At 33.8% G+C, this 23,839-nt stretch overlaps 4 protein-coding genes across 6 annotated transcripts; 2 read left to right on the top strand and 2 right to left on the bottom strand.

The window, feature by feature from the left end:
• On the top strand, nucleotides 266-4,988 carry LOC18605731 (plastidial pyruvate kinase 4, chloroplastic). Of its 2 annotated transcripts, none has more exons than XM_007038923.2 (5): nucleotides 266-440; nucleotides 781-866; nucleotides 1,120-1,544; nucleotides 2,252-3,901; nucleotides 4,409-4,988. In XM_007038923.2, exons 2-5 carry the CDS (start codon nucleotides 822-824, stop codon nucleotides 4,542-4,544), a joined length of 2,256 nt encoding a protein of 751 aa, XP_007038985.2. In that variant the 5' UTR covers nucleotides 266-440; nucleotides 781-821; the 3' UTR covers nucleotides 4,545-4,988. The 2 variants fall into 2 exon arrangements, with proteins under 2 accessions (XP_007038985.2, XP_007038986.2); XM_007038924.2 differs by having other exon boundaries at nucleotides 266-444.
• On the bottom strand, nucleotides 5,340-6,977 carry LOC108661410. The gene is made up of 2 exons (XM_018118022.1): nucleotides 6,755-6,977; nucleotides 5,340-5,542 (listed from the first exon to the last, which is right to left on the bottom strand). Exons 1-2 carry the CDS (start codon nucleotides 6,957-6,959, stop codon nucleotides 5,406-5,408), a joined length of 342 nt encoding a protein of 113 aa, XP_017973511.1. The 5' UTR covers nucleotides 6,960-6,977; the 3' UTR covers nucleotides 5,340-5,405.
• On the bottom strand, nucleotides 6,885-13,863 carry LOC18605730 (cyclic nucleotide-gated ion channel 1). The gene is made up of 8 exons (XM_018118021.1): nucleotides 13,657-13,863; nucleotides 12,849-12,965; nucleotides 11,820-12,387; nucleotides 11,144-11,356; nucleotides 9,855-10,138; nucleotides 8,695-8,806; nucleotides 7,905-8,141; nucleotides 6,885-7,758 (listed from the first exon to the last, which is right to left on the bottom strand). The coding sequence occupies exons 2-8, from the start codon at nucleotides 12,875-12,877 to the stop codon at nucleotides 7,060-7,062; spliced, it is 2,142 nt and encodes a 713-aa protein (XP_017973510.1). The 5' UTR covers nucleotides 12,878-12,965; nucleotides 13,657-13,863; the 3' UTR covers nucleotides 6,885-7,059.
• Nucleotides 18,589-23,309, top strand: LOC18605729 (probable protein phosphatase 2C 76). 2 transcript variants are annotated; one of them, XM_018118435.1, is made up of 9 exons: nucleotides 18,589-18,980; nucleotides 19,321-19,640; nucleotides 19,998-20,125; nucleotides 20,743-20,841; nucleotides 21,066-21,224; nucleotides 21,656-21,742; nucleotides 21,877-21,968; nucleotides 22,512-22,586; nucleotides 22,883-23,309. In XM_018118435.1, exons 2-9 carry the CDS (start codon nucleotides 19,378-19,380, stop codon nucleotides 23,042-23,044), a joined length of 1,065 nt encoding a protein of 354 aa, XP_017973924.1. In that variant the 5' UTR covers nucleotides 18,589-18,980; nucleotides 19,321-19,377; the 3' UTR covers nucleotides 23,045-23,309. The 2 variants fall into 2 exon arrangements, with proteins under 2 accessions (XP_017973924.1, XP_007038975.1); XM_007038913.2 differs by having other exon boundaries at nucleotides 19,317-19,640.

Below are 23,839 nucleotides of genomic sequence, written 5' to 3'. Positions count from 1 at the left end.
TGGAATTATAGATAATCATTTTCCGTGAACAAGCGTCAGTTCCTTTTCTTTTTAGTATATATATTATATATTTTGAGTTTGGCTTTATGAATGGATTGAGGATTATGATTGAAAAACTGTGATTAAAATACTATTAGCAAAGTCATTTTTTTAGAAAAAAGAAATCAAACTTAAATATTGGAATTAAAAAATATGCAGTGGTCCAATCTCCTCCTGTTCCCCAGTCCCAACAGCCCAAGTTGGCGGCCTTGAATCACCTTATGTCTGATGGATTCTTCCACGTGTCGAGTATTGACCGAATCTGGCACGCGCTATCCACACTCCCACCTTCACCCATTGCCACTCACGTTTTTTGTTTTCTCCTTCTCGTGCAAAGGCAAAGCCGCAGCTGCCGAGGAACACAGGCAGGCAGGAACCAAAAAAGCTTCTCAGCACCGCAAGTAGGTACCTGACAATCTCGATTTTGCCTCGACACATCTAACGCTTTTCTTCTCAATTTTGAAAAGTCAAAACCAAAAGACAATGTTGTTCATAGTTTCGTGATTTTTACTGAGAATTTCCATTTTGGTTTCTGCTCTCAAGAAAATTCTTTTCTGGTGAAAACAAACGAAATCAGTTTGTACATTTCGTTAATTTTTTTTATCCGAATTTGATTGTTGAAATGGGCAAGTTTTCTTCTTTGTATAAAAAAATTGGAAGTATTTTTTCAGCTTTGATTAGTTATAATTTTTTAGATGAATCTGAAGCTTTTTAATAGTCATAATATGTACTGGTTTGCAGGTTTGAACTTTGTGTATTTGTGGTTGAGTATCAGCGAATAGATGACGGCTTCTATAGTTACGAATCACAAGGCTATTCCACGCCATGTAATTACTGCCTTTTCCTTCAATTTTTCATTGAATCCTTGGGAATAAATAATAATTTATTTTTAACAATGAATTCTTATGGATTTTGCATTGAAAATCCTTACTCACATTATTATTCCCCTAATCGTTTAGGTTTAATTATATTTTAATTTTACTCTGGGAAAGAAGTTTATTCGAATAAACAAATCAAGACTTTCTTTTTTTCCAATGAAATGTTTTACTTTTGCCTTATCTTGATATGCCATCTTACCAGGCTATCCACACAGCTGATGTTTCGGAATTGGGATTATGTACCCTGGGGGGGAAGTTTGCATATCTGCCTTGCAGACTTAATGTAAGACAGTCAGCGCAAATGGTTCAATTATTAGCAAAATTCAGGAACACCCTCGCTCGAAAGACAACAGCTTTTGCTATTCCAAATGAAAACAATGAAGTTGAAAGAAGTGGTTCGCATGCTTGTTCCGATGATCAAGTGCTCATGCCTTTGGAAAATTACAATAGTTCCGGTCATCTGGAAGGGGAAGCTGTTGATTCTCTTTCAAAGTCAGAAGCAGGATTTTTTCAGAGGGTTGAGCACTTGGGAAACCAGGCAAGGGTTCTTGACAAATTGAGGGCTGTATATTTACATGTGTTAGCATCGGAACAATGGAATGCTTCTAGCCTGAAGCTATCTCACAAGTATGTTTGGAACTAGAATTTTTCTTATGTCTGCACTTTAGTAGTTCTACCATCTGGTATTTTTATTTTCCATTGGGTTCTTAAAGTTCTGTTTCTTTGACTCAAATTTTATGCCATATTTATATTTATTTGCATAAATTGAATCTATTGACCTATTGACTGGCATCTGTGGTCTTTAATCTGAAGCTGATCTGTGAATTTTCTTTATCTTCTCTACTTTAATCATTGCTAGCTTCAATTACCAAATAAATTAGGCCAATCATGGGTAGGTCTGAATTTCATGTTTAGCTTATTCTTCATTATTGTATACGCAAGTTCATCATTTGTTGTTGTGTTCTGTAATGAAAATATATGCAAATCAACCTTGTATTTTCTTTCAGAATATACAAAATAGTTTTCAATTTATATACTTTTTAGTGTTTTGTTGAGTTGGAAGCTCAATTTAAGCCCAAACAAATAAATGAATAAATAAATTTTTATGCAAAATATTTATCTTATTTTTCTGGCCTAGTTAATATAAAGCAGGTTGTTTATGATTTTAATGAGATTCTTCACCGTTAAGAAAGTGGAAAAAACAAAAACAGTGACTTGAGAAGAGATATTGGCTGCCCTTTGGAACTTCCTTTATTTTTTTTTACTCTTTTATGCACTTCAAGTTTCTTATTTGGGGAGGCATTTTCTAACACATGGAGTATTCCTCATTGCAGAAATTACATGGAGAGTGCAACAAACTTAATCCATTATCTGGCTTTGAAATCTCTTGACACTGAAGCACTCAAAGATGATCTTGCTTTGATCAGTCTGTTGAATTTGGAGATGGTCAATTCATCTGTCCTAGCAAGTCTAACCACAGGCATCCAACTGTTAGAAAACCTACAATTAAATTCTGTAAGGGCTATTGGGAATGTTAGTGCTGAAATTTGCATGCAGGAAAAATTAGATCAGCAAAATAAAGGGAATTTCATGATAAATGCAATGAAGAAGAAGGCATTTTTAAATAGAGAGTTATTATTGGGACCACTTCAAGATAGCAGACTTACTCATATCATGACAACAGTTGGCGAAGAGGCTCTTGAGAGTGAAACACTAATAACCAATCTTATAAAGGCTGGGACTTCTATTATTCGAATCAATTGTGCACATGGAAACCCGCAACTTTGGAGTGAGATAATCAGAAGGGTAAAACAAAGTTCTCAAATGCTGGAGTCACCATGTCGAATTCTTATGGATTTAGCCGGACCAAAACTTCGTACAGATAATCTAAAGCCTGGTCCATGTGTGGTAAAAATATCTCCAAAGAAAAATGCTTCTGGAAATGTGATTTTTCCTGCACAAGTTTGGCTTTCTCACAAAGGAGCCGGCCCGCCTCCTCCTCATCTTTCTCCTGATGCAGTTCTGTTCATAGATGACCAAGAATTTCTCACTGAGGTCAAAGTAGGTGATACCTTGAGGTTCTTTGATGCTAGAGGTAAGAAAAGGATGCTAAAGATCTCCAGAGTCTTTCACATTTTTTCAGGTACTGGTTTTATGGCTGAGTGTACTAGGACTGCTTATGTTAGTTCTGGAACCGAATTACTTATTAAGAGGAAGAAAGGTAGGTTCCTTGTTGGACAAGTGGTAGATGTCCCTGCTAGAGAGTCATTTATCAGACTAAGAGTTGGAGACTTGCTAATTATATTGCGGGATGGTAAGTCTGACCAGGATAACTCCTATGGGCACACAAGTCGTGCTTATAGAATAGCATGTTCATCAGGCTATCTGTTTGATGCAGTCAAACCTGGAGAGCGCATAGCTTTTGATGATGGAAAGATTTGGGGAGTCATCAAGGGAACTAGTAGTTCAGAGATTGTTGTCTCGATTACTCATGCTGGCCCAAGAGGGACTAAACTTGGATCACAGAAATCCATCAACATTCCAGACAGCAATATTCGGTATGAAGGTCTGACTTCAAAGGATCTGGTGGATCTCGAATTTGTTGCTTCCCATGCAGACATGGTGGGTGTTTCATTTGTTCGAGATACTCGTGATGTTATTGTACTTCGCCAAGAACTGGAGAAAAGGAAACTTCAGAACTTGGGGATTGTTTTGAAAATTGAAACAAAAAGTGGGTTTGAGAAATTGCCCCTGTTGCTCTTGGAGGCAATGAAGTCTTCAAATCCTTTAGGGGTTATGATTGCCAGAGGAGATCTTGCAGTAGAGTGTGGCTGGGAAAGATTGGCTGATATACAAGAGGAAATATTGTCTGTTTCTGGCACTGCTCACATACCGGTTATTTGGGCAACTCAGGTCCTGGAATCACTTGTCAAATCTGGTATTCCTACCAGAGCTGAGATTACTGATGTTGCAAATGGAAGGAGGTAAGTGGTCCAATTGTATTTCCCTGGATATTTACATATTATTGATCAATGAAATTCATTTAACTCTTCAAAATATGTTTTGAGATGCATCAGCACTTCAGTTTGTATGCAGCCAATTTTACATGCATTTCCACCATCCTGAATGCAAGTTTTGTTTATTAATAGCTTCTCACATATTCTGCTGGCATAGCATAATACAAATACTTTTCCTTCTGTTAAGTGGAGTGGTCTTGTCCCGAGTACTTGTTCCATATCAGGTGGCTTTGCCACTTAAGATAGCCAGTGGATTTCCCTCGACCACTGCCGCCTCCTCAGCCTCCTTCTCCCATCTTTCTCAAACACTTCTTTGTTTAAGCTAACATACATACCAACAAGAATCTGAATTCCATTGTAATAAGAATTCAATGAAGTTCTTTATGTTTCTTTTCCTCCTTTCTCCTAGAAGAAGTTGCACCTAAACGATCAAATACACGGAAGGATTAAAAGCTCCTCATTTTATTTTGCCAGGGCAAGCTGCATTATGTTGAATAAAGGGAGACACATTGTACAAGCTGTTTCAACTCTAGACAGCATCCTCCGGGCTAACTCCAAGGAGATGAAAGCCGAACGGAAGCCTCTTGTTCTGTCCAGCCATCTCTTTTAGGGAAGCCCGGTTTCTTGCATTTAGTGGAATACTGTCATTCTGTATGGTTAGCAGCAGCACGTATCTAATTTGGGACAACAGAGAGTTCTGTTTGGCCGTCAAGAAATCTGAGGATTAATATCTTAGGCTATGTCAATATTGATAGCTTCCATAGCACAATAGTGAGACACCCTTTTTGCAATTTCTCGGTAATGGATATGTCGTCTGCTTCAATGACATGCAACTGTCTAAAATCGCCTGAAACAGGTATTGTACAGTTTATATCATCGAACAGTATTTTCTCCAAAAGAAATTCTAAAGGAATGGTAAGATTTTGCTAGAAGAAATATGTGCCCTCACCAGCGGCAAAGTGGTGCATGATCGCTGTTTTGCCATGTAATTACCCAGTTTGACTGTGATTTATTGTTGAATCAACAAAATTCTCATGGCTTTCGTTTTCTTTAATGTTGGTTGCCAATAACGATAAGGTCGCCAATTGTAATTCTAATTTACTGATAATATATAAAATTAGACATAGATGATCATTTAAATACTTCATTAAATGTCATTATTATACTAACATTTAAACCTTAGGGAACTTCCTGCATTAACTGCAATTTCTTTTTCTAAGTGTTAGTGACGAGTTTTAGATAATGTCTTGTCTTATATTATACTAATAACAATCATCTAATATTAACTTAATGGTTGCTGAAATCAGAACATTGAACATGATATTTCGGGTTTGAATCCTTCTTTAATTGTTTGAAAACATTCAAAATCACTGTTTCGAGCAAGGGGAAAGAGGCAGACAAGTTGTAAAACAAAAGTACGATATTCTTCATTCTCCCAACTGAAAGACCGTATTCTTCAGGGTTTCCTAGTTTAACTACAAATTCCCATGTCAACACAAACGAAACGAAGCACACGAGTTAAAGCTTTAGCAACACGATGCTGATTACAGTAGCAACAACTTTCAGATGCGTCATGGTGCGTGGACCTCGCACAGTCAACCACTGCATCTAAAAAGGTAACAAGTTTTTAATCAACGAGTGATGGAGATTTATGTGTATTATTGTCAGGAATGGAGGCGAAGAGGCTAGTGTTTCCAAAAGCTGAAATGTCTCCTTTCGTCATATATGTATATATATATGTATATATATATATATATCAAATATCATCTTCTGAAAGCTCCCAATGCAATCCAAAAATGGAAAAGTTTATGATCTTTAACGCACATATACAAGACTTTTCAGACTCCGATCCACTCCATTCAGACGCCTCCAACATCACAATCAAATAATGGAGGGTATGTTTCACTGGCTAACCGTACTCTGTCATGGTAAATACTTTTTAAGTTTCATTTATTTTGACGTAATATGTTTTTTGAAAAATATTTTTAAAATTTATATTTGTTCAAAAAGATAAAAAAATTATTTTCGATGTAAAATATTTTACAAATCAATACAAAAAATAACCAGACTATGTAAAATGTTTTATGCCTTTAAAAGATGTAAGATATTTTTCAAAAAACAAAAAAACTACCTTTATAGTAAACTTGGCTTAATAAGTTTTAATATTTAATTTAAAAAATTAACTTAAAATATTAATATTTAATATTATTAAAATAAAAATATATTTTTTAATAAACTCATTCAATACTATTAATATTTTTATTTATAAATTAAATAAATTTTCTTAATAATTATAACAAAAAATATTTTAATAATCATTATTTAATGAATACACATTTATAAATATAAATTTCAAATATTTTACACAATTGATTAATATTATTTTTATAATGTTTAGTAAAAAAAATAATGAGATGGTTAAATACTTTGAAAAATATCATTATTTATTTTTTCTATCTTCATTTTCATTCTTCATTTTAATGTGATAAACAAATAATAAACTCTTATTTATTATTTTAATACCCAAACAATTCCATTAATGATGATTAAAAACTANATCTAAATAATAAATAATATTTTTGATAATTTATCTAAATACTAAAAAATATTAAAAAATTTTATAAAATATTTTACACAAATTTTTTATAGTTACCAAACAAATCCTTAATTTACAAAGCAATTTTGCAGCTGAGTGAGTTAAGAGTGATCCATCAGGCATCTTTATGAGACTTTCAACGCATAGCCCACCAGATTTTTAAGCTTAAGGTAGAATTTTTAAAAAAATAAAAAATAAAAACTGAAGCAATTTTTTCAACTTACCCTGCAAGGCTTTGTTCTCCATGTTCATGATGCAGCATCTTTTTGCAAAACTCTTGAATCTGTTATACTGAATGTTTTGTAGATAGTAACTGCAGTAGAACATGTCGGTAACTGCCGAAAACTGATCAGGAGCAAAGAATAATGGAAGATTTACATATACAACATATACAGACGTCAAACACAACAAACGGCAGCTTTCTACCATTATATGTTTCCCTGGTTTGGGAGGGATGAGATTTCCTACTCTGTTCCAAACACAACTTTTATATAATAAGAGAGAGAGAGAGAGAAACAAACCGACTTGCCTAATGTTCTTCAGCGGTAAAATCTGGCTCTGCTGGCTTCTGAAGCAGCATAGGTGGTACCCTCTCTGGCAACCTTGCTTTACGAGTACGATTTCGCCGTAAAGCACGAAGTGCATTGGCAGCAAACCGTGAGGCATAAATAGTGGCACCTAAACTTGGGGAACTCCCACCAGCATTAGCTAAAGCATCTTGCAATCTATTCTCCTCTTCTCTAAGAGATTCTTCCAGCTTCTTTTTGCTATAGCGGCGCCAAGCTGCTTGTATGAAACAAGCTGCCCAAGTCCTCCACTGCTGTGAATAGAACCTGAAAGTGTGACGAAGCTGCTTACTATGAAGCCGGCGGAACTGAGAAGCAACAAACTTCAAGTCATCAGCCATTAGAGCAAAAGCTTCAACTTCAGTAAGGGCTCGAACAGTTCTAGTTGAGATTGGGAGGTTCGATGAAGAATGGGGATCTAGTGCCCATGTGAGAAGTTCCTCTCCACAGAAGTCTCCTGCCCCCAGATATTCAGAATTAAAGAAGCCAGTTCTTCCACCATTTGTTGTCATGGTCAATAGTTTACCCCGCATGATGAAGAGCATCTCATCAACTGGGTCTCCTTCCCGAACAATGTAGCTCTCCTCTGTGTAGAGAACCGGCTTAAGACGGTCACACATTGCATCCAATAATTGTTCATCCATTTTTTCAAACATTGGCACCTTCAACATCAAAGCAAAAGAGTGAGATAACCTTAAAATCAGTGATTAATGGAAAAAATGCAAGTCAAATGATAACATCTAGCAATCTTACTCCAGAAAAGGATGCAATCCAATTAAAACAATGATCAGAAGGTCAAGGCACTCACTCTCATGAGTAGAGCCAAGCAAAGATGGCGCTTTATATCCCTTCGAAGGTCCTTGGGGAGATTACGAAGTAAATTCTCTTCATCAACTCCTCTAGTTTCTTGCCACCTGTATTGCTCATATCGTCTTATCCGCTCCCTCAGATTCTCTGGTAGTAAGCGGTGGGACATCCATTGTTCTGCATCACGTCTTTTCACTCTCATCTCCTCCAATCTGGTAGTCGTGGACTGCAAATATGTCTGTTTCACAGCAAATTTGACTCATCATAGCCTATAATTAATGGTCTCTTTTGTAAGAGTGAAGTTGGAGCATCCAAACCATTTCACAGTAGACACAACTAAAGAATCGTAGAGTTGCTTAATATCTCCTTGTAATTTGTTGGAGAAAGCAACAGAAAGAATTGCAGAAGTAACAGCATGAGTTACATATTTCCTATATGTTGCTCCCAATGCACATTGTATAATAAATATAAGAGAGAAAGTGAGAGAGAGAGTCAAAATGCTTGGACATTATAAAATCTGAAATCAACAGAAAAGCTTCAGCCATTGCAAACAGATTATTTATGCTTCTCAAGAGAAGAGATTGTACAATCCAGTGAACAGCATGCAGCTTATGCAGAAGACTTACGAAACTCACAACGGTAGAAACTAAATTCTTTAGAAAAAGCTTCAGAGTAGAAAGATTTAAAGATACCAAATGTTGTGTCCTACTAGAAATTAGAAACCAGTTCCACAGCTACAAACCGAAAAACTTGACATTCAAATTCAAAGAACAGAGATTCTTGGTACAAACCTGCATATTTCCAATGAGAAATGAAAACAGAACCAAGCCCGAGATCGACATGAAAACTGCAAAGCAGATTTCCCAAACATAGGTACTAGTTTCAAGGTTCTGACCCAAAGAACTGCAAAAAGGTGAAGTACAAAGATATCAGACAATACTGTCAGAACTTAATGGCAATGTGCTAACCACAGGAAAGAGAGAGAATACAAGTAATCAAAGAAAACAAAAACCTGTTTTAAAAAAGGAAATTGAAAGTAAATGAATATACTCCAAAATTAGAAAAACTCAGTTGGACTGAAGATGGACATAGAGTCAATCTTCAACAAGCCTAAATAAAGAAGACCATAATTAAAGCCATCACTCAGCAGAGACCTCTTAAAAGCATTTAATCGCAGTTTTTTAAAGCACCACAAGAGCTAATGAAGCATGCTGCACTGTCATGAATCAATCTCAATTTCATCACTGCATCAAACATTAGTCACTGATCCCAACATCACTTCCCACCCACCTCCGAAAAAAAAGAAAAAAATGAACAAATTTATAGAAAAAGGGCAGATGCTTACACCCTGAGTTCTATCAATGATCATCACATATATTATGAAAAGAGGGGTTCATCACATTATACGTGCAATGTACACCACATGCAAATTTTTGCAACCCACCCCCTCAATGCGAAGACAATGTGATAAAAACAAGAGACCACTTCATTTATTTTTATTATGATTCTGAGAGGTCATGAGTTAACAACTTAACTAGATGGCCAAAATTATGTTGAAAGAGTAAATACTTAAAGGCGAAAATCTTATTTAATTAGATTTGTAAATTTTGTCAAACAAAATAAAGATTCATTATATCATTATAATAAAAACAACATTAGACATCATCTATAAATAGAGTCCATGGTTGGGAGATCAATGATAAATATTGTCAACTACCAAAACTAGTGATAAAGAACTCAAAAAGAGGTATGGCAACAAGCATATTAGAGATGGACAGAACACAATTAAGCTGAAGTCAAAGATTTAGCAAAATACTTTTCAGAAAAAAAAAAAAGATTTAGCAAAATATAGCTGAAATACAGCCCATCTAGTAGAGAGAAACAAGCAAGGACCCAGCAAAAACTCTATGGGCAGAGGAAAATAAATGAAAAGGATCATATATGAGCACACCTTAGGTTTTGCAGGCCCCACCAAAAACAGTAAAAAAATTTCTCTGGAAAATCTTTCGACTCCACAACACCAGATTGAAGGGCATCAAGGAATATTCCAAAATTGAAAAGTGTTGTATTGGGTGTTTGTATAGGGCATGATTGATTTAGAAATGCACTAACAGAAGAATCACCAGGACAAGATAATGAATCGGGAGGGCATCCAGTAGAACTATTTCTACAGGCATCTTTCCAGCATGTGTATTCCCTTTCAATGGAAAACAAGTACCAAAAAGCTCCAAGAACCTACAAGAAAAGCTACTTTATCATTGGAAAATTTGGCAGAAGAATGAATTACGCTTTAAGTCAGAATAAGAGATACATTATAAAGAGAAAATATAACAGCTCCAGGCTTATAATATGCAGTTAACCAGATTCATACCATTAAAAAGTTTTAACTGATGTAAATGCCAATAATAATACCCAGACAACAATTCCCCATTGTTAGTTCAAAAGCACAAATTGGCATGCATAAGGTGTAGGATACAAAAATACATCCTCCTTTGGAGGATATCAGTTTTTTTTAAAATATAAGTAATCAGCTTTTATGCATAAATATAACTTAGACAGGAAAAAACAAAAAGTTATATCTTCCACAGGAGAGTGCCAATTTTAATGCAACAATTTGAAGTTCAAAAAAAAAAATGCAACAATTTTAAGAACAGGTCCAACTTTTTACAAAAGTTAGACACTAATTATTTTGTGAGGATCTTAGGGACAAGGGGAGAACATTGAAGATGAAGAAAACAATCCATTATAGATATTATATACCTATTCACTACCTTATATTGAATCATTATTCATGCACTTGCTCTGAAGTTAGAGCAACCTTCATATTTTACATTTCATGCTAAACTCTTCCACCCATTTCAATCAAACCTTAATCCACAACTTCGTAATACAAGTTATGGCTTTTCAAATTCCCATACTTCAGCTTCGACCTCTATTTTCAAAAAATATACATCAGCTGTTTTCTTAATGAAAATAATAATCATAAAAATAAGATGATTGACTTCAGAAGACATAAGAACACTTTTCCTCCACATGCAACAAAATCCATATGGTTAGAGATCTGCCTTTTTAAGCGTTTCCCTCTCATTATGCTGTTTTAATTTTGAAATCTCTTGAGTCCTACAAGCAATAAACCACTCAAGAGCCAAAGCCAAACACAAAAAGTACATGCAAAAAAGCAAATATGACAAAAGGTATAATTATGGTTAAAAATATTCTACTACCATCTAGCAAACTTACATGGCTTGCTAGCATGTAAAGAAAGAGATTGAATGCAGCTCCAGCCCATGCAGTTTCAGTTAGTATGCCAGAAGTCCTCGTAACTTCCTTATATAGAGGATATATTCGAAAAAACCTTGGCACATATTGGAAGAAAACAACAAACTTCAACAAGTTCTTGGTATTCAATGACCTCAAACCTCTCATATGTGGTATGATAATTAAAATCACCACCTGGACAAAGAACAAGAAGTTAAAAGTCCAAGCCGATAGTATCAAATTAAATGATGATGAATTTATGACTTCAATAAGATATTGCACATGATAGTATAGGAGTCATGACTACAGGCACAAGTTCATGGAAACAAAGACTGTGATAAATCATTAGGTTTCCATCAAAGATGCAAAGCTTAGTTAGCGCAATTAGAGTTACCCTTTGAACAACCTGAAAACTCACTCTTGCTACAGCAGTTTTTAGAATGGTTCAACAACTGCAGTTATGACAGAATTGCTAAATACTATTCACAGTGCAAAGAGCACAACAAGAACAAAGCTTCTGCTCACCCAATAAATTAAAAAGATTCATCCATGCTCTGCATTTTAACTTTTAAAGCCTCAATAGAGAATTACCTCTCATATTTTAACCAGGTAAATACAAGAGAAAGAACATTTTCAGAGGTCTACAAGGTTTTCTTACCTGAGGGAGGGGAAGAACTGCTAGAATGTCGATTACAAAATATGATTTCAGATACCTCTTCGCTATTGCCCATGAATCTTCAACTAAAACACCTCTTCCGAAGACACGAGAAGAAGGTGCAATGAACCCAGTACGAAACTGAAAAACAATATGGATTACATAAAAGATATCTGTGAATGAACGCAACACACTGGCTGTAGCCTCCATCTTTTCGTCCAAAGCAAGGCACTTCTTATCATCATTAATCACTGGGATGTAGAAGAACAAAGGATCAATTGAGACTGCTATTATGCATGACAATACAAATATCTTGTTCCACCTTTGAAGGAATGACCCCTGTGGATCAAGAACTTTCTTACTAGAACCAAAGCCTTTAGCCACAACTCTGTTAAATGAACAAGATCTCAATGACTTTCTAATCCCTTTAATCCTTTCTGAACCAGATTCAACCCCTCTTTGAAACTTTTCTGAAAATGAATTTATTGCAAATCTAACTCTCCCCGAATTTATCCCCTTATTATCAGAATATTGTGCCTCAGTGCTTTTCTCTGAATTCCAATCCTGGAACCTGGAAGACAGAAATTGATTTGAAGAAAATAAGTCTAACTTTTTATGTAGACAAAAGTAAAAGTTAGTAAGAGAAAATCAAAGCCCTATACTAATCACACAATATGTCACAATAACAGACATGGCATAAGTTGCAGTTGTGTGAGAAACGATGCATCAATAGTTATGGAAGCAGTAGATGAAGGCTAAGGTCACTCAAAAAGAAGTGGCAGTGACATGGCTGTGTCAATGACAGTAACTACAGCCGATGGGTATCAGTAATAGCATCATTGGGTAATGCAGAGGGTGGACGATGCCAGAGCTGATGGTTTGGCTTGCAAAATCGCACATCTTATAATATCTTAATGGCTTTAGGAATCAAAAAGTACATCTAAGACCTAAAATCAAGCACAGAATCCACTAAAAAAAACATAATCATCCTTTCACGTAACAAAAGCAATAAAAATGTAAGAAGTTACTGACCTCACAAACCTTTCTGGCGGATAACTCATAACTACAGCTTTCCTTATGATCCGACCTCTAAAAGAAGAAGAATCAACTCTGAAACATAAATAAATTTAAGAAACTGCTTCATGTACCCTGAAAAGGGAAGAACAGAAATAAAACACCAAGTTAGAACATCCCAATCTCTATTGCAGGCCAGGCACAACTATAGACAACCACAAAGGCAAAAATATATACCATTGCACAAACGTTAAAGACAACTAAAAACCAGACATAAAATTCGTTACGTCCAATGGAATTACAAAGCCGAAACAAGAAATCAGTCAATTTTACTCTCCCTTCACATGAAGATAATAGAAAATAACCTCCATTAAATCGTTGCATCATCATACTAATTAGTGAAAAAGGAAAGAAAAGAAAGTGACATGTAAAGTTGCAGATAGGCCACTAACTCCAATTGACCAAAATCCAAAAATATCTTAAAAAGATAAAAAGCGATACCGTACTCAACAGTAATGTCTACGCATAATTGAAAGAAGCTCTTGAATTACATGATTATTCAAGCCAAATTTTAGAAAAAAATAAATGTAGTAAATAAAGAACATACAAGCAAGGAACTTCTTCAGTTTCAGTTTCTTCAAGTCAAAGATCAAACCGTTTAAACCTGTTCTCAAAAATAAGTAGCCCTAAGCTGTCGGGAAAGTTTAAATTCAAAACATTCCTCTATAAATTGAAAAATAAAGATAATAATCAAGTTAAATATATGAATAATATCCAAAGCAAATGCAAAAAAAAAAAAATGGAGATAAGGAAGAAGGAAACATACAAAGTAAGAAACCTTTGCGGAGTCTAAACCAGGTTGGAAATGAATTACCGAATTTAAAATTTTCTACTTCCTCCCTTTCCTCTTCAGAGAGAGAGAGAGAGAGTAGGGGGAGGGAAGGGGGAAGCAATTTCCTGGAAATATCTAGGGTAGGGTATAGGGTCAGGGACTGAGTCGTTTCTCTTTTTCCATTCTCATTTAATAAATTAAAGACACGACGCCAAAGACAGAGAGTCCTGCTAGGGAAGCAAGAAATTCTTGTGACTCGGGGTCCACTGGAAAAAAGCTTTCTATGGGGTAAGTTCTGCGTTGGCCTTTCCCTCAGGTTCGCTGTTATCCAATTTCGTCCGCTACAAGGTTGACTCTGCTGTTCAGGTCTCCGGTAATATGATTTTATTTCTACCGTCCCCGAGTCGCTGGTGTTTTCGCTTTTGATTGCAAAGGGATGATGTGGCGATATATGATTGGGGAAGTGTGTAGATTTAAATAAAAGAGAACCGGATCAGAGGCTTGTTCTCATGACATAGGGTTGATGTGCCAAAAACCGTAGAGTACGTCTTTACTGAAGTCAAAGTAAGTGGCAGAGATTCTCGGCGCCCTTGTTGACCCAGAACCCGAGGCTGATCACAGAGGATTTTTGCCACCGTACCCCTGCTCCTATGCTGAATTTCCTTTGAATATTGGGGCTGGGATTTAAATTTCTAGTGGTAAATATATAGATCAACGATAATAATAATAATTGAATTTTTTATTGAAAATTTTTTTTACAGTTTGAACATAATTTTGAGTATTATGCTTACAAGAATAAGCAGCAACTAAATTATGACTCTTGCATCAATTGTCACAAAATATTAAAAACTTAAATTATTACTGAAGAAACTGTTCACAAAGTTAGAGGTGAGGAAACTTAACCAAATGGTTTGAGTTGGGTTAAGAGTTAAAGTCCAGCGTACCCTGGCCCCAATTTGCCCATTTGGAATTTTGGATAACACAATCGACGATAGGCTATGGATGTTAGATATGGAATAGGACAAGTTTCGTCATCTTCCGTCTTTTGCATTCGATATATCCAATACTTTGCTGACTTCTTAACTGATGAAATCTATAGAAAATTCTTGTCTTGGCAGCATCACTTCTTTAATTATTAGGGAGCCAATTTTCATCGTCCATATAAATTATATTAGCATTATTGTTACTTACGTTGCATGTGGATTTTTTTGTTTTAAATAACAATTATATATAAACTATAAATATTTTTAACATATAAAATTAATTATTTATAAATAAACAATTATAATTAAACTATAATTATATATAAAAACAATTCATATTTTAATTATATAGAGTTGAATTTTTGTAATATTAATCTATAAATTATTCAATATTATTAAAATTCTTATATATTTACAAATTAGATAAAACTTATTAATATTAATAATAAAAATATTTTAAAAATGATAATTTAAAATATAAACAATCATTTTTGTCCTTTAAAAAGGTTTCCAAATAATTAAATATACATACATTATTAATATTACATCAATTAAATTCTACATGAACTTCACCCAACATAAAAATATGAAGTTTAGAACTTAATTTAATATCGATTTTCCTTTTCATAATATGTATGAATGTATCTTTCAAAAGTAATTTAGCAAAAGAACAAGTTGTTCACGTGATTTACAGTTCAATGAGTATGGACTGCCCTTGAAGCAGCTGGCAACTTGAAAACCAAGTCACCTATAATGCACTAGTCTACAACACGGATCAAACAATTTAAAGGAAGATGAGTTACCCTGAGCTGGATTTAAATGGTTTTTGGTTTTCTATTTTGAAATTTAGCCAACCACATATTTCAATTCTGAGTTTAATGAACAGACCACGACAAGACCACCTGGCTTAACATGTTGTTTAACTGGTTTAGACAATAGATTGGTCTTAACATGTTGTTATTTTCATGAGCGATGAGGTTAGGCTTGGGCATGAGAAAAGTGACAGTCTAGTGGTCCCATCCCAGGCCTGAACTGCTGTATAACCTATTTTGGTTTGGATTGAGTTGGCACCGACTTAAAACAAGTTTAAGTAGAGGCGAGCAAATGAGTAATTTAGGTAGTTTCGTCTATTATACTAAGATTAATGGATTAAATATTTTTGAAAAATTGATCAAACATAAAAAAAGATTAAAATGATCAAACATAAAATTAGTTTGATCGGTTTGGTTTTAAACTAATAGATAAAAAATTTATCACATTTTTTTTTACAAATTATAATATTAAAATTTATAAACTTCATCCATAATTATAAAATATACAAATTATGTATAAATTATATATAATATATTACTTTATTATATATATGAAATTTAAAACACAACTTATATGTTATAATATCTTAATTTTTATAAATAATAACTAATTATAAACAATATCTTATAAAAATTAAGATAATAACTAATAAAATTATTAAGTGTACTCATATAAATAAAGTCTATTATAAATTATAGTAATACTTATGTATAAATTAAATATATGTATATATGTAATATATTACTTTATTATGTATATATGAAANTATATATATATATAATGTTTAAACAATTATCATATATATATATATTCACAATATTTTATATTACGAAACATTACTAAGATATAATAATTATAATATATTAATATATAAGATATTTACTATTATATATTATAATATTAACATATAAGTTATATCAATTAAAATATATAATTTGTAATTTCATATTAATACATATTTATAAATAAATATAAATATATAACTAAAATTAAATTGTTATGATTATAATTTGTATACGTATATATAATAAACTAATATATTTGAAGTATATTATTAATTCTTCTGAATATATAAAAAATATTTTATATATTAATATATAAAAAATAGTTTGATTTTTTTGATAGATTGATCTAAAAATTTTAAAATTAAGAACCAACAAAAAAACTAATTGAATCAAACATTTTAGACCAATTGATCTCATTGATCAATTAGACTAAACCATTTTACTCAAATTACATTTAATTAAAATAAATAATTAATCTGATTTGATTTTACTCACATATAATCTTAAGAGCTTAAATCAAATTTTATCTATCCAAAACCCAAATTCCATATATAGGGTAATGGGCCCAAGTCACTGCCTGCCCTTGAATAAATAGTCCTAGGAAACCTTCTTGCGCTGCTCCATACGTGCATAGTCCATAATGGTCTAGATGTGTATAGATATATCATCTTCAATTTATGTTTGGGGCGCGGATGTCAAAACTCAGATCCGGACCATTACTAGCTCATTGCATGAAGCAACCAGATACTACTATTTAATAATCCAACCTTGGCTGCCATTTATATGCTCATAGTCATAGCTACTCACGAATGAAACGCATTTACTCGATGATGTTCTGGAACACTATACGATCAATAAATGTGGAGTAAATTCAATTCTTATCATTAAAAATAAACCCTTGTGATCACTGGGCACTTGCAAATCATTTCTGCATTTAAATTATTCTTGGTAACAGACTACAACCAACTGGTACCTTTCTGCTAGTTAATCTATTCTGAGTTTTTTTTTTTAAATCTCAATCCCGTGCTTTGTCCAGTTATCTTCATTGTGATACGCTCGAGCCCCAAAAAAAGAACTGAACCCTTTTATTTTTTAGTTAAATAAGTAAATTAGAGATATTTTTTACTGTTTTTTCTTTTTTGGGTGGTTCAGAAATATTGTCAAAGGGGCCGGTTTGGACAGAAAATGACGTGGTAGCGATATTTGCAAAGGTTGCAAAGCACACTCGTTGAGTCGGTGACTTGCGAACTGGATATGTCTGCCCTGGATCGGGTACCCGATACCACCGCAGGGCGGGCTCGTTCCCTCTACAGTTACATTCCACGAGCTTATGCCTCATATTTATTTTGAAAATTATATGCGGCATTCATAAACCAAAATGTTATCTAATTAGTACTTTCTATGTCAATTTGATTGAAAATTTTATTATTTTATTATTATTTTAATGTTTAATATATTTTTATAAAAAATAAAATATTAATCAAAACAAAATTTTAATACAAATTAATTAAATTTGTTTGGAACAATAAATTATTTATAATTTTAAAATAACAATTATTAATATTAAAGATAAAAAAAAATAATGCATAAACTTTTAAAGTAATATTTTTGTTTTTCAAAAACATTTAAGAAAATTGTAGTCATTTTTGTTTTTTTTAATTGAGAATCATCATTTTATTATGAATTGAAATTTAAGTTTACAAATCATGAGTTCATATTCTTAATCTAAAAACATTATTGCTAGGTAGTAGAAGATTCATATTTATATATTTAAGATCAATTTCATCTTTTACTATTGTGAAATCTGTGACATTCTACTCCACTTAATTGTATAATATTTTTATTATATTGATTTTTTTACTCATATAAGAGAGGAACTTTTACATTAGTGTGGGTCTATCCTTGTATCTCTCAGGGAGACCTACATTGATAAAAATCTGAGTTTGCTCTGATATTAAATATTACGGATCGAAATTTAAGTTTAATATCATGTAACTTTAAATTTTAAAAATAAAATTTAAATAAACTTATAAGCCATGAATCAACATTTGAAATCTAAAAAATATACTTAATAAATAATAAAAGATCCATATTTATATACTCAACTCACCTTATCATTTACTAATGTGAAATCCAAACACATTTATTATAACAAATTCATAATTCAAGAACGTAATAATATTTACCTAAAATTTAGAACGCAAATTCTAAGGGCGGGCGCAGAAGATCAGCCCTCCACAAAAAAACAAAAGTGGATGCATGAAGAGTGCCACGTTGCCACTTCTCTTCGATGGGAAGCTACAAAAGTTGCCAGCTCTTTTTTTCTCTCTCTCCTCCACTCCGCACTCTCTCTTACTTTCTCTTTCTCTCACTCCACTATATAGCTCTACAAGTTTCTTCAATTCTCGTTCTCTTTTTCCATCGCTTTCTCTCTCTAGGGTTTCAGATTCTCCTCTCGGTTTTTCTAGGGAGAGAAAAAAACTACGCAACGCTGCCGATTCCTACTAACATCCACTTCAGATTCGGATCCTCCACGTGTTCCAACCCGGACCCGATCCTTACTGTCCGGTTCCCCCGATCCGATCCGGTTCTTTTATCCGAAGTTTCCAACGAGTGATCCGTTTTTGTTTGTAAAGTTCCGTTTAAATTTGATCGAAAAAATGCAGCTTGTTTTATTCCCACTCTGTTGCATGATTTATCAGCTCAAGAAATGAGTCGATTACTTTGAAAAGTAAATGTAAGATTTTGATTCCTCCCAGATTTTTCTTATGATTATTCTTAGGCTGAACTTACTTTTAGTAGAAAACTTAGCTTAATCATGCTAATTTTTGCTTCTTATGGATATTAAGAAAATGTTCATTAAGAAACATATATAGTATATTCAAATTTAACGTGTAATAATTCATTTTTGTTGGAATCCATTGAACCTATGCGAATTGTGTATTATTTTATTTAATGATCATTTTAATAATTATTTAGTGGGTGGGATGAATAATTATATATTTCAATTTCGAAATTAAAACTTAAAAAACCTTGTTTATTTTTAATTTCGTAATGTTACTGATTTTGTTAGGCAGCATTGTCCCGTATGCCTGAAGATCTGGCGTTACAAGGCCATAATTGAACCATTTTAGATGGTATGCAACAGTTGTTTAAGGAGTGTAATTGTTCAAACTGGGCATATAGGAACATTATTAACACCGAAAAGGGTGCATTTAAGGAGTGTCGGAAGGACTTCACATGTTGATGCTGGATTAACTTTTTGGTGGAATCGTGAATTTCGAACGACTGCAAAGATGATGGTTGATAGAGGTGCAACAGCAAACCAGGGTCCCGTTGTTGATATGTTTCCAGAGAAAGATGATGATGGTGGATATGTTAGCGGAGGGTGGAAAAGGTAAATAATAGTTTTTCACCTGTTTTAGATAGTTGTTATATCATGCACATTGAGCTGTAAGTATAGTCAGCCATAGAAAAATATCATGATTTATTTAGAATCAAACATGCAAATTGTTGGCTCTAAATATGATTTGGTTGATGAATAAATGTTGCTAGGAGTTACTGGTATGCTGGTATTTTAATTATTTAGTCATATTTGTTCTTTTCTTTGCGTCTTTGGTTCAACGAATGCATTGCCTAGTTACGGAGTTACTATACAATTGTATAGTTCTTGTTATTTCTATATGTGATCTTATTTACTCATTTTATGTTTAAAACCACACTTACATGGTAGTTTTCTTGTCTGATTTGGCAGTGAAGATGGAAAATTAAGCTGTGGATATTCAAGTTTCAGGGGGAAAAGAGCAACCATGGAAGATTTCTATGATATTAAAACTTCCAAGATTAACGGGCAGACAGTCTGCATGTTTGGAATCTTTGATGGTTAGATTCTCTCTTATCATTTCTTGCCTTGTGAAAGGATACGAAATTAAAGATATTACATATATACTAGAACACATTGTAAAAACACTTAGAAGGCACCATCCAACAGGATATTTAGAGAAGAGCACCGACGACAATGGGCTTGTCTTTCCCCTATATTGGGTTTCACAACCACAATACTGATGGGCAGAGAAATCATAAAAGATGCGAGTTTAATTGTTGGCATGATGAGTATTTGGTCGTTATGGGGCCATCTGAATATATGTAATAACCTTGGGTAGGGTGTTGGGACATGCTTACAAGTTACAACTTACTATTGGCACAAGCCTCCGAAGTTGTTCTGGGTCAAAGATGGACCTACTTTATGTCTGTCGAAGCTTTCTTGTCATTTCATTTAAATCAGAGTAGAAGTCATTATGAGGCTATGACAATCGTCAATCTAGATTTCTTTTGTTTTATATCTCTTGATGAATATTAATACCAGCAGTCATCCTGGTGATCTGATTTGGATGATATTAACATTTCCATAATATTTCCAGACAGCAAGATGTCTTTGATATCTGAATTGGATGATTTTTTGTTCCCCCGCTTTTAACCACTATTATGTGCCATTGCAGGGCATGGTGGTTCTCGCGCTGCTGAATATCTGAAGCAACACCTTTTTGAGAATCTAATGAAGCATCCACAGTTCATGACTGACACCAAATTGGCTATAAGTGCGTCCAAGATCTCCTATGTGCTGTGCTCATGGAGCATTTGAATTGTTTGATACCCTTTATTGTCAGCAGCTTTATAGAGGACCCAAGCATTTGCAAATATTTTTATATCTTTGTTTTCCTGAGTGTATAACTTGCATTCAGAATGGGGTCCTACATAAAATGCTTCTCAACCCGTTTGAATTCTGTGTCATTCATTTTGGATTCATGGATTATGGCTGCAGGTGAAACATATCAACAGACTGATGTAGACTTCTTGGATTCTGAAAGAGATACTTTTAGAGATGATGGTTCCACAGCTTCAACAGCAGTGTTGGTTGGAAACCATCTATATGTTGCCAATGTTGGAGACTCACGGACTATAATATCCAAGGCTGGAAAAGGTGTTCTATGGATTTTTTTATTGCATATTGATATCATAGTTTCACGCATATTAATTTTGCCTTCAAATATTATTACTTGAAGATGATCATGAAATGTTTTTATGAAATTGCGTAATGCAAGAGGCCAGTCAGGCTTCATGGCAAAGGGAACAAGACCAGGCCCCATTTTCTAAAAGCATTTGACTTTTCTTTATGCTGTCCTTTGTCTTAACTAGATAAATAGTCATGGTAAATCACGGTAATTTGTATTTAAATTTTATGTTTATTAATCACTAATAAGTGTGAACTACAATATGAAATGCATATTACTTTTTGCATTGACTGATACTTATGGTTCAATTAGAATATATCTACTCTAGACATGAAAACATGTTGAGGATTTTACATTTTGTTAGTGGGATTCCTGAAGCAGCCTCTTTTTCTTTTTGAAGCAATCCCTCTCTCTGAAGATCATAAACCAAATAGAAGTGATGAGCGGCAGAGAATTGAAAATGCTGGAGGGGTTGTAATGTGGGCAGGTAATACTGTTTAAAAATCTACCTTGTCTTATTGAAGCAAAAACCAAGAATTTCCATTACATCTGGTGCTTAAATTGGAATTTCTGGCTCCTGAAAGTTTAATAGTGTAAATTTCTTGTTAATCATGTTATTAGGAACTTGGAGGGTAGGAGGCGTGTTAGCTATGTCTCGTGCTTTTGGTAATCGCATGTTAAAGCAATTTGTTGTTGCAGAACCAGAGATACAGGTGATCCTCAAAATCATATACTAATAAGCTAGTAATCTCTAATCAACTTAATTGCTATTGTTACATTTAATTTTGCAATTACTTTCTCCCATCCTATTGCCTTGTGTTTAACAGTAAGGACTTGGTTAGGGTAAACATCATCTCAAGAGAAAATGATGAAGATTATGACTTTTATTTCATCCTTCCTAATTGATGCAACCATCCAAAGGTTAAATGTGTTAGAATTGGATGCTGACTTAAGAATGTGCTGTTGGTTGTTCTTTGATATGAATATGATGGTGAATACTGACCCTTTGTCGCATTCAACTTTTACCTGAGTTCTACTTTCTCTTGCTACATCCTATTTTGTCCCCTGATTTCTGTTATCTAGGATGATCTGACTACAACTTATTCTACAACAGATTCATACTGTATATACTATTTGTTTTCGAAGTGGTAGGTCATGAAAGTTGGATTAATGAAATTACTATTTGTTTTCGAGGTGGTAGGTCATGAAAGTTGGATTAATGAAATTTCTATTTCTTAATGTTTGTTATATCCCAGGATAAAGAGATAGATGAAGAATTTGAGTTGCTTGTGCTTGCTAGTGATGGATTATGGGATGTAGTGCCTAATGAGGTAAACGTCTCTCTGACATGTGTGTGGCTGCACTTTAGTCACCCATCCAAGTATCACTCATACATTTGATAGTGTTTTTGAGCAAAGCCTAAATATAAAGTAGTTATTTAGGTAGTTTAAACATGTGAAAAGGTAGAAAAAATAAAAGGGACTAACCAGCTCACATGAGCTTGCTGGTTTCACAATGTGATCCAAGAAGACTGTATTGGTTAATCAACATTGGAAGTCCCTGCTGTATTTTATTAGGAGATTTCACTGCATGTTTGCCTTGCTATAAGTTTAAATTCTGTTTCCAGGATGCTGTTTTGCTTGCCCGAGCAGAAGAAGAACCAGAAACAGCTGCTCGGAAGTTGACAGAAACTGCATTTACCCGTGGAAGTGCCGACAATATAACATGCATTGTAGCGAGATTCCACCATGACAAGGCAGATCCGGCTAATCCACAGGCCTCAGCATGATTAGATTTCCTTATTTTATTGCAGGTGCAGATTTATTGACAATTTAGTTGGTTTAATTTTGAAATCTGCATGTGCCTTATGGCCACTGTGCATATATCAAGGAGACAATTTGTTTATTCATTGCTTTCCGTTTCCTAATCTGCTCTTGTATGGAATACATGGACCCAACGTCCTGTTTATTCCCGAACTAGTCCTATATCTACCCATCTGTGTGTTGCATCCCCATGTTCAGTTAAAATCTAATAAAGCCTTAGTATTTACTCAATATACTAACTGATCATCTAATACAGAATATAACTAATTTGTTTAAGCCTTTTTGTTCATTTGGGTACTTGGATGAAAATTTTTAAAATTTTTAATCCTAAATATTAACATTTGACCCTTGAAAAAAAAAAGAGAAATTAATCAAATAACAACCAAAATGAGGAATTAGAGAAGGGCGGGGAAATCCCGTGAGACCATGTAGACGCTGATATTGGCTGGACCTTTTTCTTCTTTTCAACAATGTTGGTCTGAGAAATTGACTTTGTAAGCGTGCGCTTTACATCATTGTCCGAACAGAAGATTGAGTTATACTAATGAACTGAAAAAGGACAATGCATTCAAGTTTTGAAGATGGCAACCTGTACCATGGTTCCAAATAAAAAATAAATAAAAGAATTTACTAGAGTAAATATAACAATTTTAATGGTCTTTGATCTAATTTTATACACGTATCTATACTTAATTTACTATATTATTATGTATTTAAAATTTTAAGAATTCTTAAAAATAAATATTCATAGCTTTTTCTAA

The sequence above is a fragment of the Theobroma cacao genome, chromosome 3 (assembly GCF_000208745.1).
Source record: "Theobroma cacao cultivar B97-61/B2 chromosome 3, Criollo_cocoa_genome_V2, whole genome shotgun sequence".
NCBI classification, from domain to species: Eukaryota; Viridiplantae; Streptophyta; class Magnoliopsida; order Malvales; family Malvaceae; genus Theobroma; species Theobroma cacao.
The sequence above is the reverse complement of the archived record's forward strand: the minus strand, read 5'-3'. Positions and strand labels throughout refer to the sequence as shown.